Below are 19,796 nucleotides of genomic sequence, written 5' to 3' on the forward strand. Positions count from 1 at the left end.
AAAAGGAAATCAAAACAAGCCTCTATATTCAATAATCTATACGCAAACTACCATGCGGGCTTGTCCAAAATTAAGGATTTTGTTTAAAAGATCAGTATTTTGTTAAAATACGTAATTGTGTTAAGTACAGCTTCCAATGTTCACTTCTTTTGTTAGACCTTTTGGAATTTTGAATATTTATTGTTACATTACTCATTTTATATAGTTTATTCATTATTATTATTATTATTGTTATTATTATTATTTTTATCATTAATATAATCGTCATTACTATCATTATTATTACTATTTATCATTGTTGTTGCTTTTCATTATTTTATTTTTTATTACATTATGTTGTTGTATTTTTAATGAACTGAGTAATTAGCATATAGGCCATTATATATTGTATTATGTTTTACTGTTAATTATTCTCTATACAAGGGAGGTATTACTTCCTGCAGGGGCGGATCCAGTCGGCGGCAGGGGAGGGCCCAATTCATGAGAAAATATTTAGCGGCGAAATAGCCGACCGATAATTTGCTCGATGGGGGGGGGGGGGGGGGGGGGGGGGGGGGGGGGTAGTGAGCACTTCTTTTTTTTGCCCTTGAAAATTTGAAAAATCGCACCCCCCCCCCTTTTTTTTTACACGTTTCTTCCTCAGGGGTGGGACCACAGTCACTGATTTACATTGACAACTGTCTGTATTTGTGTGCTCACAAAGGTCATTCCTAGGTCACTTTAGTTTGCTATGTAAAAGAATTCTGATTTCTGTATATAAAGCATATATGTAATAGTCTACTCGCAGAAATTTAATCCAAACATAAATTAGATTACTAAAATATCAAAATACTGTACTTTCAACATCATTTTCAAGAGGCCTAGCCTTATATAATAATACCCCCTTGTGAAAGAGAAGACTATACATAGACTATATAGTTGAGTCTCACTGTTTGCTAAAGATATCTGCATATAGTGTATAGTGCTTTACAGAGAGGTCACGACATGTTGCAGTGAGCAGCGCTGTATTATGTATAGCTATGAAGTTCTTTATAAATGTAGCTCTATTTCTGAACCGAGGGTATTGATGAACGTCTGTCTGGGTTTATGTCTCCATGTTCTGTTGTATGTATAGCTGAACATGACGGATTGGAAGGAAACTGGACTAAGGTATGCTGCTGCAGGTACTTCTTGCATGTGTGCCTCTTGCTGTGAGTATATGCTTATGGACATGTGGGGCATATATATATATATATATATATATGCAACTATTGTGATATGTACACAGTAGTAGAGCTTCAACTATTGTGTACAAAGCACATGTGTATATCCAAGCGGTCATAAGTAAGCATGCAGATCCATGCTGTACATGTATGAGCTAGCCTAATATAGCCTCCTGGATAATTCTTAAAGATAAAGATCAGTTCTGGTCATGCACCACAATATAATTAAAGACCAGTTTTGGAAACGCCCCCTCTCACAAAATGAAATGGAATCTCTATATACCAATCATGTGAAAGAATATATTTTGACTAATACGTGATGATACAAATTTTGCCGGGAAACCGCCTACTAATTAATTAATTTGTATATATGTATACTGAATATATATTTGTGTTTGTTTGGAGAAAGGAGGGCATAATTAGTTACATATGTATAGTTTTGTACATTGGCCTAGCTTTGACCAATTAATTTTAACTTTGCAAGTTTCACATATCTATTGTGAAATGTGTATGCTATTTGTAAGAGTACTTTACAGAGCAGCTTCAAAGGTAGAGAGAAAATGTGAGAGAAAGAGCTAGAAACTGAGAGAGAGAGAGAGAGATATATATATAAGAAGAGAGAGAGAGAAGAAGAGAGGTAGGGAGGGAGGAAGGCCGGAAGGGGGTTTGGTATAAAAATGTCTGGAGATTAAAACGCAAGAAGTAAATATGTCAGAGGTAAAATTGGCAGAGGTAAAATTGGCATACCAGTAGGTAACAGTACCAGAGGTGAATAAGTCAGAGGTCAAAATTCCAAAAGTAAAAATGCAAAAGGTAGTAAGGGACTGTAGCGCTGAGAGGGAATGTGGAAGGTATAGCTAGATGTTTAAATAAATCTTGACAGTGCTACTCCACTACATGTATAAACATTAAAAAGGTTTTGTACCACTGCCTGGCTCCTAGCAGAAAACTATTAATGTATTTTGGCTAGTGGGCCAGTGGTCACCTCTATGATCATGTATTTTTACTCTATTTGGTAACTTTTCCCATTTGTACTTTCATTCTCATTTACTGATGCAATCTGGCAAAACTTTGGTAAACCCCCAATTATTTCCCTTTATTGTATTCTCATGCCCTAGCTCCTTTCCGTAATTTGCCCAAAAAGGAAAAAAGTGTGATGAGCCTCTTATTTCTACTTTTCCAAAAATAATTAAACTGAATTTTTTTCTTCTCTATTGTGCCCCACTCCCTCTTTAACGCAATCCTGGATCTACCCGGCCCTGCTGTAAATCCCAGGTACCAACCCGATTGAGGTGACAAAGGTACGCATCCAGTTAGAAGGTGAGCTGATACAACAGTCTGCAGTTACAGCATACAGACAGCGATACTATAAAGGACTCCTCAGGGGCTTGGTAACGGTTGCTAGGGATGAAGGCATCAGAGGACTTTATAAGGGGTTGGTCCATCATGATTTTTGCACTTTATTTGATTGGTTGACATTATTCACAGTGTTTTATGCAGATAAGGTTGACATAATATACATTCTTGTTATAAATAAATTGTTTTTGCTCGCAGCAGAGGCTAGCTTTTAGCACTTTTTATTGGCTAGCTTTTTCAAGGTAAAAAATGATGAGCATCATATCTCCTTGATCACTCTATGTATAGTAAACCACCTAGAAAACAAAAACTAATATAAAAACATGTGCCTATAAAAAAAATTATTTTCATTGAATTGCCATTAAGATCTTGCCTGTCTGAACTTACAGATTCAGGTTTTATGTATACTCCTTGATAATGTATCTGTGTTAAACTTAAAAATAATGAGAAAACCTGCCATCCTCCCTGTGATAACATCTACCATAGCTGAAAAACAATCTTGAACCCTTTATATTTGCAGACTCATCCCTTCATTGATTCGAGAAGCTATTTATAGCACATTACGTTTTGGTTCTTATGAGCCTATCAAGAAACTGTATGGAGCCAAGGATCCAACTAGAACTCCCCTCAGTATAAAGCTTGCTGCTGGTGCTACAGCAGGTAAGGCATTTAGAGATTTTAGCTTTGGTTACTTTCTAGCCTAGAGATGAGGGAAGAGATTTTGTATACAAGTAGACATGACAAAGGAGAGTTGAAGGAGATAGAGGATAGATGAATCAAAGAAAAAGAGATGTATATGGATTATGGATGCAAATGGCACATTTCCTGTTGTCTTTAACCCTCGGTTTTAAAGTGAATAAATGAGCAAAGGATGAGATAATTTAGGTATGAAATTGATAGTGGATTGAAGGGGTACATCTGGCCTGTGCATCTGCTTCAAATCAATTGTTGCATGCCTCAATTGAGTACACAAAGAAATATGCCCCGCCCCTTTCAACTTTATTCACCCAGAAGGCACCTAAAAATTATAAAAATTATCTTTTTCCTTGTTGGTTATGTCACCAATTTTTCAAAAATGATACCCTCTTCATAAAAAAAAAAAAAAAAAGACCCTTCCAAGAGAGTGTAACTAGTTGGCAAATCGGATTTTCAGGGACTCATCTTTAAATCTGATGAATATTTGATGATTCTAGTCTCTTCCTCTCTCTCTCTCTTCTTGAGGTGCCCTTGGTAGCTGGTTTGCCAACCCTATGGACATCGTCAGGATTAGACTCCAGGGAGATGGACAACCACTGCCAGGACAGCAGCCAAGGTACAGGGGCTTCCTGCATGCTTTCACTGATATAGCTAAAGCTGAAGGTCTGAGAGGGCTGTACAGGGGAACCGTCCCCACAGTGCAGAGGGCCATGATTCTTACTGCTGCTCAGGTACAGGAAGCTGTTAGGTTAAAGTGTTATAAGTTAATGTCCTACTAGCTCTCAATAGACGATATAGAAGTGAACGGATTGATGATCTCAAAACAGTATTGAGATTTCTCCCGGTACCTTAATCAACCACTTAAGTGATCACCTGGAGTCCTGCATATCCAGACCTATTGTTATAATGTTTCATATTATGTCTTATGAGGATTGTTATGCTTAGGGCAACAGCTGAAGGTCTGCTGTTGTCTAAATAAAACATTTTCAAATCCCACATTGATCTTTTTTATCACACTGAACCTGCAAATTAGAGTACCGCAAAATAATGATAAATAGGAATATCGTGATAAATGGAAACAAAAATTGGAATAGCCTTTTTGTTATTCTATTTTATGGTTATCACCTCTTGAAAGTCAATTACAGCAATCCCCCTCTGGCCAACATGCCGCTAGTTTGACTCTTGTTTTCTCATTTATTTCTCTCCAGGTACCCACCTATGATCACACAAAGCACTCTATACTGAACCATGGCTGGATGACAGAAGGGGCAAAGCTGCATTTTGTTTCATCAATGGGGGCAGGCTTCACCACAGCATTCGCTACCTCACCAGTAGATGTGATTAAAACAAGAATTATGAATCAGAAAATCAAAGGTGAGAAATCAACAAGAGCAGATCTTAAAGGACCCTCCATAAAGGCAATATCACATTTTATTCTTATGAATTTATATGATAATTAATTAATATGATCATTTTATGGAGGGTAAAATGATTCGCCAAGGAACCTAGTTTCCTAACATTGGGGGAGGGGGGGGGGGGAGGAGGGGGGGGGGGGGGTGATGGTGTAAACCAAATGTACTAACAATGTGATCTGAATGTTGGTCCAGTGACAGTTGCTTTTAGCAATCTGGTTTTAGGTTACCATGTTAAGGCTTATGATCAAGGTTGGGTTAAGTGTCCAGAATTGAAGTTAGGACTTCGGTTATTGTGGGAAATGTCTGGGGAGCCATTGTGGAAAGAGTATGTGGCATAGAACCACCCATTAGGGACAGCTAGCTCTTACACCGACGGCCATATTAAAGTATTCATGGATGTAAAAAAGATGGTCCTTTTATATTTTCTCTGACCTTCACTACGCATAGAAATGATGTTGGATGTGCAGTCTACCGGTACATGAAAATACAAGTATTAAAAACTGGGATTTGTTGTTGTGAAGTACAGCAATTAACCTGTTGGATGCTAAGCCGGAAATAAGTAAAGTTGGAGTCTGTTGAAAATATAAAATCATATCAAATGGGTTAAAGCCCCACTGCACTACTTATAGCTACCTACGCCCTCTATATAGCAAACAATGCCTATGGTAATCGGTGACCACTGGTCCCCCATGGTCCCCTTTTTCTTATGTTAATTGAGAGCTGATTTCATGAGATAACCACCTGCCAGTAACCATGCTGGGTGGTCTAATCCCTCCTGGCCAAACTACAACAGACGAGATTTAAATAAAAGTGTGAGAAAAACACAGCATGCTATGCTGATTTGACTTTGATGACATGTTGATGTATTTACCATCTTTACATGCAGGTATTCCGAAGGACCAGATACTGTATCGAGGTTCCCTAGACTGTCTTCTTAAGACACTACGAAGCGAGGGTTTGTATGGTCTCTATAAAGGCTTCTTCTCAAACTGGCTCAGACTAGGACCTCATACATGTATATCACTCTTGATCTTTGAGCAGCTCAGACGTCGTGCTGGAATACAGCCACTCTGAAGAACTCTGTTATGCCTGCTAGGCAGAAGTAGATCCAGGATTTTCCAAATGGGGGGAGGGAGGGCAAAATATTTACTTATAGTAAGTTTGCCTGATAACACTATTTCGGAAATTCCTGCAGATGATCTCCAGCTTGGCACAGGAAAGAAAAATCTTTGATCAACAACACAACAAAAAGTTCTGACAGGCCTTCTGAGAATCAAAAATGGGAGCCGTTGGCCTCTTTTATCATTAAATAATTCCTTGATGTGCTTTAGTGGAGTTGGGTCGCACCTCTCCCTTTGGCCCCTCAGCTCCTATGCTCCCAAGGATCCACCTATACACCGGGGGGTGTTTCATAAAGCTGTTCATAAAGTTACGCATGACTTTAGAACAGCTTTATGAAACACCCCTTGGGGATATATACTGTAGGTTCTCACATTCATAGGTATAGAACTCAGTCACATTTTGCTGCTGAAGTCATAAAGCAAATAAGAACCTTGAGGAATACAATGTCATTTCAATGTATTTGCCAGTGTTCTGTGTGATATGTGGTGACTATTGGGTATGACAGAACAGAAATGCTGCACAAAAACTTGAGACTTGGACATAAATGGCTGTCTAAAGTAATAATAATTTTTTTTTTTTTTTAAATTCATGAATTATAATATAATACATACTGTTTGTAGTAGGTGAAGGTGTAAAGAAATAAAATGCTTTATTATCATAATGTTTCATACATCTATGAGGATAGAATATGATTCAACCTCTAAAAATGAATTTGGGATACCGGTATGTTTACTTTAAAAAATCACATGTCATAATAAATCAAACAACAAAAAAAACTTCATTTTCATCAAATTTTGTGACCTTGATCAACAGTGTATATCACCTCTAAGTGTTGTTTTTCAGTACTCAATAACATAAGGCTTCCTGATTTTGACATTACATCTCATTAATCAATCATATATACCAAGAATGATCACTGTTTGTAGGCCAAGCATATAATGATCTACCAATCCTGACCAAAGTTGAGCTTTTTAAATTAAGATGCCCACATTGGACATATCAAGTAAATGAATTTCGGCATAGATTACCAGAGATTATTTTTTCATAAATAATAAGCTCTAAATTCTAAATCACACCAAAAATATTTGTGATATGTTTTAAATGACCCAGCATTTACTGTATGGTACAGTATATAGCAATAGTTTGTATCAGGTCCCTGTTGTTTCATAAACTAGTTATGAATAACATGTTATGGTAAATGTAAGTAGACTATTGAAATAACAGTATTTGATTGGCTGTGATCAAATTTTTCATTGACTTTTGATGTTTCTTACGGCTGGGATATATGTATTAAGGATTAGTAAAAAAGAAAAAGGACCTCATTGGCAAATATATTCAGCAAATTGTATGTAGAATTCTGGGACCCCTTTTCACAAAGCCCCTTTTCTATGACAATTTAAATGACAAAAATCAGTGACAAATCTGTTGATAACCAATCAGAAGCAAGGATTTCAGTAGCTCATAACAAAAACAGTCATTTGCCACTGATGACAAGTTTTGTGAAACGCCCCCCTGATGGAATGAAATTAACTTATGAAAGGTGTTACCATCAAGATATGATGGTGATAGAGAATTTCTATCTAAAAATATGGGTATGATAATCTTTAGTGAAGAATTTCTAAATCAGAGGATTATAAATCGCTGCCATTTTATAGGACCAAACTTGTGTCATTCATTTTTTTAAATTGAAAGTTGAATTTTACCTTAAATCTTGTCTAATCTCAGATTGCCAATCCATGCAATAAGTCAGGTGTGCTTTTTAAAGAACAACTTTTCCTATTGTTAAAATGTTATGATCTAGTGCAATGATTAAATATGTATTAGTGCAATTAAAACTTATCAATTTGTGAGACACGCACAAATGTACCGAGATGATATATTGTTAAAATAATAACAATTATTGTAATACGACTGATGTAACAATGCAAATGCTTCCAGTATCGTATATCATTATGTCTATGCAGTTAACTGGATGGTATTTTGTTATATACGCAGGTCATCTTTTTTAATGTACCTATTAACTGTATTTCATAGATTATATTTTGATATTCTAACTTTGTATTGTCATATGTTATGAAATATTAGTGTATCAAGTTTTTTATATAGATTTTATACATCTATTTTATTAAAACTGAACAGAAACAACTTCCATTGGAAATTCATACTTTAGTCTTTGTCATCAAGGGAAATGCAGTTCAGAAAGAGAAATTATTTTGTTGTCATTGTCTCGCCATGCATTGACTTTTCTTTAAAATAATTTAACAGATATTCCAAAGTTTATTTCATACTTTTATGGTCCATGAAACACGTTTTTACCAAAATATGCAGTAATGAGCAGTAATAATATAATAACAATATGGATATTTATATAGCGCCGGTATCCGCCAGGCTCTGACGCTCATGGCGCATATAATGCCAACTTTACAACTAATGTTACAATCTAAGTGGCCCATAAGCAGGCTTTTGAAAATAAGATTGATGCAATATATGTGGCTATAGTAAAATACTGTATGTAACATTTACAGTTTTAACACTGTTTACATCATCAGTGAAATTTAATGGGTTCAAAAGAAAAGTAGGTCATAACTTCTATGGTAGATTATTATTGATTGGCAGGTAGTTTATTGCACAGGAAATACTTGAGGTGCAATTTACGCTTGCAGGTGTGTAACATATAAGTTTGGTGATATTTACAATAGTATAATGCATAAATATACATGAAATCAACAGGAATGAAGAAATCTATATCATTTCTTGGCCAAAATCTGTAAACAAGGAGGAATGTGGTATCAACTTTAAATCTTGTAGAGATAATTTTTCTCTAGTTTTTGCTCTTTCATTGATTTATTTTGTTGGTGTTGCTATCTCTTTCTGTTTCTTTCCTTTACATCCTTCTTCCTTCTCTCTTTCTTTCTCTCATACCATTATACATTCTCTCTTTCCTGAAATTTACTCACACATAGTTACCACATGATGAATGCACCTTCTGTACATGTAAACTTTTCATTATTTTCATTGCTTTTTACCAAACAAAATATTTAAAATCCTCAGTCATATTCATGGGTTAGTTCCTTCTAAATGAGACATACTTCAGCTGATAAAGGATCTAACACAAGAGATAAATTTGTTTTTGTCATATTGTTATTGCAGTGATCATAAATTTTACTATCAATACATTTATATTCCATAATAGACTTTTATTTAATACATTGGTAACACTCTGGAATAATGATACTATCACATAAGAGTTATATAAGCATCAGCTATTTTTTACCATTCTCTTGAAATTGCTCACATGAACAAATATATAGAAAAGTCCAGCTTTATGGCAAATGTATTGCTTAAATTGTTATACAAAATCAAAGAATGATTTAAAGTTAAAGTAAAATTGAATACATATCAAAATATCTATCAAAATGCTAATCAGAATGAATTTAATTACACATGGTGATTATCTGTAGTAAAACTACTTTTGTTTATTGTAATACACCTACTACAATTGCTTTCAAAGCAGATCAATAAACATCACATTAACATATAATATGGTTCATGGAAAGTAGACAAATGAAAATTATTTTTTCTTTATTTGCAAGAAAGCCCATTTGTGAAAACGCTACAAAATTATTTTGTGAATATAAAAATATGAAACAAGAATAGGAGAATACAAAATCAACACAGATACAATGATATTAATTCTGGATTTTGATTTAAACCCCAAATTGAGGCTGTACATCCTATACTTTAGGGTATAAAAATAAAATTTTTTGAAAGAGTGAATACATTCTAACAAATAAAAACAGACAGAAAGAAATAAGTAGAGATAAGTTGTATAAAAGCTGCAGGCCGCCGCCGTCGCCTGTACCTCTCTGCTAAGCTTTAAGAGAGAGGTACTCAAGACCCAGCTCCGTTAAGCTACGGATGTCTTTTTAACTGCACATAGCTCATTGTAGACCTTTTATTGAGACACTACCTGTACATATACACCTGCACAGCACCTACATCAGTCCGATAATACACCTGACGGTGGCTTGTACTTATAGCGAAGAAGAAGAAGTATTGAGATATTGATAAACATAATATGCAATGAATAGGAATGACCAAAATTATAAGAAAATATGCATGCTGATGAAAGAGCTTTAAATATAAATGTTTCATGGATAATAATAACATAGTCTCTAACATTCTAACTCTAAATAATGAAAGACATGCTTAGAGATTTTGGAAGCCAGGTATATGTGTTCATACAATACTCTTCTACATGGTGATAACAAAGAATTAGAAAGAAGCATTTTGAATGCTCAAATACTACCCCAAAAAGTTTGCAATAAACCTGTATGCAGCTGGAATACAATACTCAAGCAGAGTGCATGTTTTTATCTATTATCTGTACAAAACTACACGTTTTTACTTGATACACATAACATTCACAATATTCCATCTAAAAGACTTCATACAACTTTGTTTTATTCACAGACAGTCAATTATGAACACAAAATTTAAACTCAGTACTAAATATTATCTCTCAGATATTCTTGATGCAATCTGTGATTTACAAACTACTTGAAAACACAGGTCGAAGTAAAAAACAACAACATTAAAATGGGTCTTCTACAAGAGCATCTTAAAAAAAGAGTTTGGGAAGGCACATACATGTATCTATATACTGGCTGGCGTTCATTCTATCAACTATATACAACTATATACACGATGGACAATTTGTATACAAAATAGAATATGGGAATATATGTGTCTCCTCACTATACAGTAATCCTGTCTCTCTATTTACAAAACTTCATTACAACCAGTCATTAAAGTCACTGATAAAGAAAAATATTGTATTTGTTTCGAATTTAATTTTTATAAGTTGGGTTTTCTCTTAAAGTGAGCTCAATATTTGTAATATTTACAAACTGAATATAGACTCATTATTTGATGACGTACATTATAAGTTGAAATATCAATTCGGTTTTTATTTCAAAAGAATAGAAAAAACCCTGGTACTTTTCGACAACAAGACAAAGGAAATTGTAGTTGAAACTTATTTGACAAATCTAGACAAAAGTAGGTAATCCACCTAGTTTGCTTCTCTTTAGCATTAAAAAGATAGACAAAAAGAAAAAAAACTACCAAACCTGTAGTTCAAACTTTTATATACAGAGTCAATGTCATCGATTTAATCCTCTTTACATATAAGAATATTGTCACTAACAAGATGTCTTGAACTCGTGTATACCATTAAACGAGTGCAATCTTTAATTTCTAGAAGATTATAAGCTTTAACTCCCTATTATTTTTACACAATCACCAACAAGTTGAATCTGTCAAACATACTTACTCTCCTCATCATCCAGCTTACATGTATTTGGAGAGAAAAAAAAATTCTTGCATGAGTGAAGAACGAAAAAGGCTTGTAATCTAATAAATTAATCCAAAATGGCTACTTGATAAACAGTTGAACTTTGAGATCCAGTCAAAATATGCTTTCATTGTGATCCAACATATGCTAGCTAGGCCAACAAGTGCTCTTGGCTTTATTTTGTCAAAGGGTTAAGGTTGCATTAGGGTTTCATTTCAGGTGAAGGGTTAAGGGTTCTGGCTAGATGTAGTGTTTGGTCCAAGGATGAAGTTTGAAATTCACCAAGTACAGAAAACCAGCCAAGAGCAATTGTCACCAGAGCATCTGAGCAAGTCTATGAGGTTGTCCATTTTGTGAGACTTGTAGGTCCTAGTTGCCTCCATTCTTCCTTGGTGATACACATGTTATCAAATGCTGAGAGAGGTGCCAGGACGTTGGCTCCATTGTAAGCTGCATGGTAGCGCTCTGGTGCAGCATGGACCTGCATATGGGATACAAGAAGCCAACACGTTCAATAAATGCGTACAGCTTATTGTTCACTTTTAGTCTTTGATATTGAAAGCCAAGGATAGTTTTAAAAGAAAATATGAACATTGTATAGGAAATTATAGATTTAGATAGCTCAATCTAACCAGATCCCTATGCAAGGAACCACAAACAAACAAATTAACAGATGTAACATCAACTTTATTCCTTTTCATGTCATTTCTGCAGTGTACTTGTACTTGTATTGCAGAACCTATATTTTATTTGATACATTATAAGTTGGGAGCCAGGTGGGCATTAACTCATGTACTTGCACACAGAGCTAATGCCCTCCTGACTTAAAAAAAAACACACACAACATATTCCAAATATGTAGCACATAGACAACCTTGTCATGTCAAACACAATGCATGAGGCAAGGTTTTTACAGCATAATATCTTTTTTTCATGATACATAAAATGTCAAATAATATCCAACTTCACAGTTCATAGACTAGCTGAATGAAAATGATATTGTTTTGTTGGTCAAAAAATATTGTCATATCTTTTCACAAGATCTAATTTGGGGGTTGGAATTATTTAAGGCACTAGAAATGTTAAAATGGTAATTACCTTGACCAATGTACTCTTTGGTAGCATCTTGGTGAGTTCTGTTCTCAATCTCTCTGCAATGCCTGGTAGCAAAGTTGTACCTCCACACAGGTAGATGCTCCTAATACAGGGGAAAATAAATTCAATCACACATGAGTTATTATACAGTTTTTGTCTTTATCCTTAAAGTGCCCTTCAGTATTAAACAGACATAAAAACATTTCTAGTTCCTCCCCTTTGTTAATAAATTGTTTATTGGGATACAAAGAACAATTCAAATAGCTCTGTCATCTTAATATCACTATCTTTGTTGTAAAATTTGTGTAAACTAAACAATTAAAACATTGATAATAAAATAAATACAAAATTAGAATGATGATAAATTAAGTGGGATGAGAACATTGACATACTTGGCCATTGTTTTTCTCTGTTCCATGTTGCATGCCTGGATTGCATTGTAGACCAGTGTATGAAGACCAGGATGGTCCTTGCCCCAAACCTCAGGGTGGAACAGGCCCTCAGTGCAGCGGAATCTGGAGTAGTCCAACTTGATAGTTCTGCAAAGAGGTAATACAATGGAATAGCACATATTATAATAAAGTAAAGTAAGATAGTTAATTTTCAACATCATTGTCAGTGGCAGAGGTGTACAAATAGAAATTAAATTATCCTATAACCCATGACTTAGCAGTGAATGAGTTGAATTAGCCTGTTCAATCTGCATACTAAATAATCCACCCACAGAGTAAGGAAAAGCTCATGAAAGTCGGTTTGAAATCAGTTTGGTGGTGTGGCTGACGAGTTAATGACTACATGAAATACACTAATCAAGAAGAATGGAATTGAGGATTGAATAAACAGTTATCAAACTCCTTCCTCACATAATGAGGGATTACTTCCAACTCTGAAACTTTAGGTATTGATTTTAAAGCCAAACTTTTAATCATTTTCAAGCTTCAGAAGACATTATTGTCTCATCATGGCAGAGACACTGCTTGATACTGCAAAAAATAGAACTAGCAGGTAAGTAGCTGGAAGCATTGAATGATGTTTTTCACAATACCTAATATTGAATCACTCAAGCTCTAATAATCAGATAATTTCCAGTGTTACTCTTTTGTCTAAGATCAGACCTTCACCTGGCCCTGTTCAATTGTTTGATTCAGACTTCCTCTTCATCATCCAATTATGCAACCCATTTTGACCCCTCTTCCTCTTCCGTTCTCAAACTCCCTCGGGTAGTATGGTTTTAGGTTAACCCTTGTTCTCACAAATCTACTTCTCTTATTTTTTGTCGGCCTATGATCGAGGAGGGAAACTAGATGTCTGGCTTTGGGCCAGTGCAGCTATCTTGTTGGGCAATATAATGAATAGAAAGTTATAGACAAAATAGATGACCTCATCTAGCCAAGGGACATGATGCTGCCAGCAAGGTTTGGGGAAGCCCCTAGGCTTCCGGATTCCTGATAAATCAAGATGTTTTGCCCTGGAACTTGTTTTGCATCTTAAATAACCTTCCAGTAGATTAAATTACATTTTGAATAAAGGCTAGGGGAAATTTTGAAGACTAGATTTCTACAAAAATGAAATAATGATTAAATGAGCTGTGACCTTTCTTATTACAGAGGTCCCTTCTTTCTGTTGGATACTGTCTATGACTAGATTCCGGGAGAGTGTTATTCATTACAACTAATTAAGTGGCAGATATATTTGCTCAATATTCAATTTGTTTAATTTTCAACCAAGGGAACTATATCATTCAAAGCAATAACAACAGAAAAAAACAAATCAACAATCTCTCCTCAATCTGATGAAGTGCTCACATTGTGAGCTACTTTTGTAAAAGTCTCTCCATTGCTCTAAGGGCATCTGAATTATCCCTAGGTACAAAGATAGTGCACTGTCACTCAAATACTCATATCAAGAAAAAAGACTTTTCCTCTGACAATACAAATTATTAAGAAGCTTTTGAAAATTATAATCAGAAAATGTGTACTCCTTTTGTCACTCCATTGTGACGAGCATATCTTTCCTTTATTTCTGAGACGAAACTGCACTGTCCTGTCACCCTCAATATCCATAGACTACATTGTGACAATTGCAAGGTTTCTAGACTCACCCTGTTCCGTTTGGTACGTCATATTTATCCAGGTCCAGGTACGTGCTGCAGAGTTCTGGGTCCAGGGAGCAAAATTTGAGCTCAGCATGGTAGTCCTGGGCTACAAAACAGGCCTGTAGAGTGAATAGTAGAAAATCCATTAAAATCTAGCCCTTTTTAACTTGTCAATCAAATACTATCCATACTACCCCCATCTATCTCTGTTTCTGTCTTTTCCTCCCTCTCCCTCTCTCTCCCTCCTTGCACCTATAACTGTCCTCAGCTATCATTATATCTCTCCCTATAATTTAGTCAATATTTTCTGTAACTATTCTTGACCAACCTTGAGTATTAGACATGCTACCAATTTTTTTCATTCTATTCTGATAAAAATGTATCTATGACAATTCCAAATATATAGCTTTCTAATAAATAAATTGTTCCAGCAAATTTGAAGTGAATGACTAATATGTATGTAAAGATATGCATACCTTCTCTTTCAACAGTCTTCCAATGTACTTCTCCACCTCAGAGAATAACCTGCATAAAAGAAATATACCATTAATTCATTAAACTTTCTTCATTTTATAAAGTGACTGGCAAGACAGCGTTTTATATCCTTGCACACATTTACAATCAATGTCATCATGAAAGAAACCTGTCTCAGCAATGAATGGTTATAATGTTAATGGGGAAAAGACAATCTATTGACATATTAATAGCTTAATGCATTACATTTTGAAGTTAACAATGGCAGATAAGATAACCTGTACATGATTTCTACAGTCAATACAATAGTGTTTTAACTGAACTTGAGCTTATTTCCTGAATGTCTTTCCTATCATGTTTATGAGTGATCATACAAATTTCAAGCACTTCTATAACAAAACATTCAAAGCTTATTATGATTTGAATTTGTGTGGAATCTTTTTTTTTTATCAATAATTACGCTACTACAACCAGAAGGCATCATGGTTCACGTGTTTTATACTCCCTAGTCTCATGATAGGCCTTAAACTCTAGAATGTCAAAGTTGATTGTCAGAAAGTCCGATAAGGCAAGGAAAGGAGCCCCAGAGGAGTGCTGAGACATGAGATTGAGACGCCTGGAGGCAGGGAGGAAAAGACTTCTAAATTTAGGCAGGAAATAATGAATTTCAGACCAGCTGTGGGGAGACCAGTTAGTAAATTACTGTAAATTAGGTGTGTATCATGTCCAGCTGGACTTGATTAACAGGAGCCAATCAAGCTTGCATCTATGTCTTTCTTCATGCTTTACGATTCCTGTGAGGATACTAAAGGGATTCCAATTTTGCAAAGATTTGTTGTAACCTAACAATGGAGATTATGATTTGACGATGTGGTAGATGTATATCTTAGACGAATAAGACACATAAATTTATCAGGCAGTGTCCCAAGTCTTCAAAGGTTTATAACAATATCTACATGTAATTGATGTTTGGTCATTGAAATGAGACAAAGGAGATATATTGTATATTACACATAGACTGTTTTGTGTAATCAAAGAAAATAACACAGATACACAAACAGCTGTTAACTGGTTAAATCACTTATGAAAGATGATTTAATTATATCATTTTCTTAGAGAATTCAAAAAATGTATTATAAGAACAGGAGAAAATGCACCTTAAACAATCTTAAAACGCTTCATTTTCATTCCTGTAATTCTGAACAATTGTCCATTTTGCTTGAAAATTCCAGGGGGTTCTGACAGATCATCTCATGCCGTTTAAATGCTCTTCTCGGTGAAAGAATTTAATTTAGGGCGTAGAAACTGTACAGTTTGTTTTTCCAGAAAAACTCTGGGTATGACGATGTTTATGTTGTTATTTCTGTTACAGCTTTCTCACTTCAAGCTAGGGGCCCCTACTCCTCTATCAAACACGGAAGCTACAAATGAGCAGTTTCCACAACAAATCAAGTCACCCAGCTCTGGGGGTGTGTCCAACTTTTTAACTGCTCTGGAAGGGTACAGTTAGTCAATTATGACATCTCAAATATTAAATTTCCATCCAGCTTTGTCAATTCCATCAACCAAATGAAAGACGTCACAATCCACACTGTGACATGGGCAGATCTCAATTTGGAGCTAATTATGCTGGGAATGAATGAAGCCATCATGAGGATATAGGCAGTTGATTTTATAAATAGATTGCTGAACTTCAAATTTTAGTGGGCGTATCCCATCTAGCACAGGTATGGACTAAAATGGCTTTAACCAACCTATAGCAGGGGTCCCAGATGTGAGTGATTATACTTGATTGACAGACTATAGGACACATGATACAGTTGGGATTAGTTGTTTTTTAGACAATGGAAGTAATTAATGTTAAATTAATAAGCATGCACACAAACTTTTGTAATTACATTTACTTCATTACGATTGCAGTTAATGATATACATAGATGTATGATGTGTAGATGAAATATTAAGTCTAGCATTCAAGTTGTAATATGGCTTGTGTTGGATATTAATCCTTGCAAGAGCATGGTCAGTTGCATGTTGCTGGAAATATAAGGAAAATGTACAAAGACACCAGTTTTCTGGTTTTATATTAATTATATATCATTTAAATTGTTTAATTCTTTTATTTGGAAGATTTATTTGCTTACCTGTGGCCTGTCTCTGTTAGAAGCCTGGTGAGATGCTCTGTGATCTGCCTCCCTCCAAACGGTAACCTGTACACCCCCTTCTCCACAATGTAACCATCCACGATCGGCACGATGTCTACCCTCTCACCAATGTTGACTGTATGAGTAAAAAAAAGTACCAAAAACAAAAATATGATGTCAATAAAGATTATAGACCACAAAATTAGGGTGCGTTGCATGAACTAATCATGGCTGACCACACTGATGGCACTAGTTGTGATATGCTTTTGCTGAAACATGATATATCTATCATAAATATGTCAAGTATGCAATAAAATATTAAATATATAATAAATAAATACAAAACACATGATATATATATACATGTATAGAAGGTTTTATTCAGTATAATATTAAAAACATGTGAAGATTTGTCTTTTTGGAAATCAATGTTTTTTAGTGCAGTGATGCAAGATGAATTGTCATGTTTATCCTTAAAATTGTGTGTTTTATCATGGAGTTACTAACTCCATGGTTTTATACTGAAGGGATCAGCAATACTACTTGCTGCAATACATGGATCTCTAATACATTCAATGCCCAGTCCTGAAAAAAAGTCTTCCTTTTGAAATTTTATCTGGTTTCTTTGAGACAACTTACTTGGGTCAGAGAAAATGTTTCCAATCAAACTTAGGTAAATTCTGCATGTCCATGAACTGAGGAAGACCTGTATCAAAACTTTACTGTGCCAAGAAATCATGGCTGGGGAAGATTTATGCTCCGGATATATTAATAACATTTCATCAGGAAATGTACTTATACGTGTATATCAACACACATGGATGATTTGAAGAGCTTGCAGATAAGTTACCTTTAACATTTCTTAATATTTGATTGCTTTTTAAAGTGTGTTACATCTAACATTGTCATTGATAGAGAAGGGGGGAGCAGATCACATTTAAAAAAAGAAGAAGAAGAAGAAGAAGAAGAAGAAGAAGAAGAAGAAGAAGAAGAAGAAGAAGAAGAAGAAGAAAGAAGAAGAAGAAGAAGAAGAAGAAGAAGAAGAAGAAGAAAAAGAAGAAAAAGAAGAAAGAAGAAGAAGAAGAAGAAGAAGAAGAAGAAGAAGAAGAAGAAGAAGAAGAAGAAAAGAAGAAAAAGAAGAAAAAGAAGAAAGAAGAAGAAGAAAAAGAAGAAAGAAGAAGAAGAAGAAGCTAGAAGAAAAAAAAAAGAGAAGAAGATTAAGAACAACAACAATAACAAAAGAAAAAAGGGAGAAAGGGGAGAAGGTGGAGGAGGAGGAAGATAAATAAGACAAACTTGTAATAACTGTGCTGATTCTTACCCACTATGCCTGAGGTAGCTTTGTATGAGTAGAGTGCCATCAGTGCCTGTTCTTGAACCAGGATACCCTCTACATTGAATCGTTCAAAGATCATTTCAACCAGCTTCTCCTTTAGTATGAACAAAATTATGGGTTTATTGAAGAAAGATGATTGAAAAGATACAAGAAGGAATAATCTTGTCTGCTGAGAGTCAGAAGGAGAGAGTCTCTCACCAAAGAAACTCACATGAAAGCAATGCTATATCACAGTTAAAGGAACGGAAGTTACTAACAATTAATAAAATAATTGTTGATGCCCATATCCTGAATATATAGTTAAGTATGGTAGATCTTAATGAGGGCGATTATCTATTGCAATCATGCCATCTGTAAATAATCAAATGGGCGAAAATATTGCCATACAAGCTTAGGAAAGCGATGACTGCAAACTAGATAATATCAGATATCGCTATCAGTTTCATTTTCTCACATTCAAGTAATCGAGAGCCCACCCCCTTTCATAAAGCTAAGCAGAGAGGGGTAGGATCGGAGAGGGGTAGGCCGGATCACAACAGGAAATTATAATAATAACCAAACTGAAACCACATGCGGTACTGAACAGCTCGCATGGATCGAGTCACCGGTGAGATGGCCGTACAGTTGTCATTTTGCTGAGTTCTGTAATTGAGTGGCGACAGCACCGATGAGCCAATGTCAATAACAACAAACCAACCCAGGGGGTGTTCCTATAGCCAGTAATAATTGGGGTGATACTCAGATGCAGAGGTCAATGCCAATATCTGTTTATTATTCTGGTAAAGCCTGTTACCAAGGAGACATACTTTATGTAATCTAAATTTAATATTTATCTTGGACATGGAAAATTTTCAATCCTTCAATCAATCACTGGTCAATCAGGAATTCAAGAGCACATTTCCTCATTAAGGTGATAAGAAATATATTATTAAAAGGAACATAAAAAGAGGTAGCGCACAGAACAACAACAGAACAGTTGAGACAGTGGGAAAAGACCCCTTTAACAAATACAGTCATACCTGAATGCGTGTGAAGGAGTTGATGAACCCCACATTAGGATCAAGTGATTAAAAAGTAATTGTGACTAGGCCTACTAGTTTATGAGAATGTCACTAATTTGTTCAAGATTTCCAATTCCCAAAATGGTAGGGTCCTCTGGCCAAATTACTGTGTATTATTACATGATGGTGTAAAGCTGGTAAAACACTGAAAACTTAGAGAGTGACAGCTTGGGATATAGACACAGTGATGATTGATATGATGATGAAGAATGAATGTGGGAGCTAACCTTGGAAGCTTATTAAAGGACAATGATTCATGACAAGGCAAAGGCTAGTAATCAAAACACAATGATACACAATACTAATTATGGGTTGAATAGTCGAAAATCATATAAGAACTAAATGATTTCTGAAGGATTAACTATGAAAGGCAAGCAAGACGTTGATCTTTAACACTGTACGTTTCAGTATACATCACTGATTACACATTTTTCTGTTTAATGAC

General features: G+C 35.2%; 2 protein-coding genes across 3 annotated transcripts in view; one reads left to right on the forward strand and one right to left on the reverse strand.

Moving 5' to 3' along the window:
• Positions 1-582: 582 nt before the first annotated feature.
• Positions 583-5,811, forward strand: LOC580690 (mitochondrial substrate carrier family protein ucpB). Its single transcript, XM_011675252.2, has 6 exons — positions 583-1,190; positions 2,478-2,637; positions 3,079-3,218; positions 3,780-3,985; positions 4,463-4,628; positions 5,556-5,811. Exons 1-6 carry the CDS (start codon positions 1,121-1,123, stop codon positions 5,741-5,743), a joined length of 930 nt encoding a protein of 309 aa, XP_011673554.1. The 5' UTR covers positions 583-1,120; the 3' UTR covers positions 5,744-5,811.
• Positions 5,812-9,694: 3,883 nt separating this feature from the next.
• Positions 9,695-19,796, reverse strand: part of LOC100888944 — a 54,878-nt gene continuing 44,776 nt past the window's right edge. For both annotated transcript variants that reach the window (XM_030972357.1, XM_030972356.1), the window contains exons 8-14: positions 18,276-18,384; positions 16,955-17,090; positions 14,814-14,862; positions 14,344-14,456; positions 12,635-12,781; positions 12,246-12,345; positions 9,695-11,628 (exon numbers count right to left, since the gene is read on the reverse strand). In XM_030972357.1, coding sequence (XP_030828217.1) covers positions 11,482-11,628; positions 12,246-12,345; positions 12,635-12,781; positions 14,344-14,456; positions 14,814-14,862; positions 16,955-17,090; positions 18,276-18,384 — 801 coding nt within the window. In that variant the 3' untranslated portion in view covers positions 9,695-11,481. The remainder of the gene's footprint in view (positions 11,629-12,245; positions 12,346-12,634; positions 12,782-14,343; positions 14,457-14,813; positions 14,863-16,954; positions 17,091-18,275; positions 18,385-19,796) is intronic.

Source organism: Strongylocentrotus purpuratus, unplaced genomic scaffold, assembly GCF_000002235.5.
Source record: "Strongylocentrotus purpuratus isolate Spur 01 unplaced genomic scaffold, Spur_5.0 spur5_scaffold_6, whole genome shotgun sequence".
NCBI classification, from domain to species: domain Eukaryota; kingdom Metazoa; phylum Echinodermata; class Echinoidea; order Camarodonta; family Strongylocentrotidae; genus Strongylocentrotus; species Strongylocentrotus purpuratus.

Excerpts from the sequence above, each read along its gene's own strand:
- LOC580690 (XM_011675252.2), top strand. The coding sequence starts at position 1,121 with ATGACGGATTGGAAGGAAACTGGACTAAGGTATGCTGCTGCAGGTACT. Across the intron at positions 2,638-3,078 it reads ATCAGAGGACTTTATAAGGG|ACTCATCCCTTCATTGATTC; the intron begins GTTGGTCCATCA and ends TTATATTTGCAG. Across the intron at positions 3,986-4,462 it reads TGATTCTTACTGCTGCTCAG|GTACCCACCTATGATCACAC; the intron begins GTACAGGAAGCT and ends ATTTCTCTCCAG.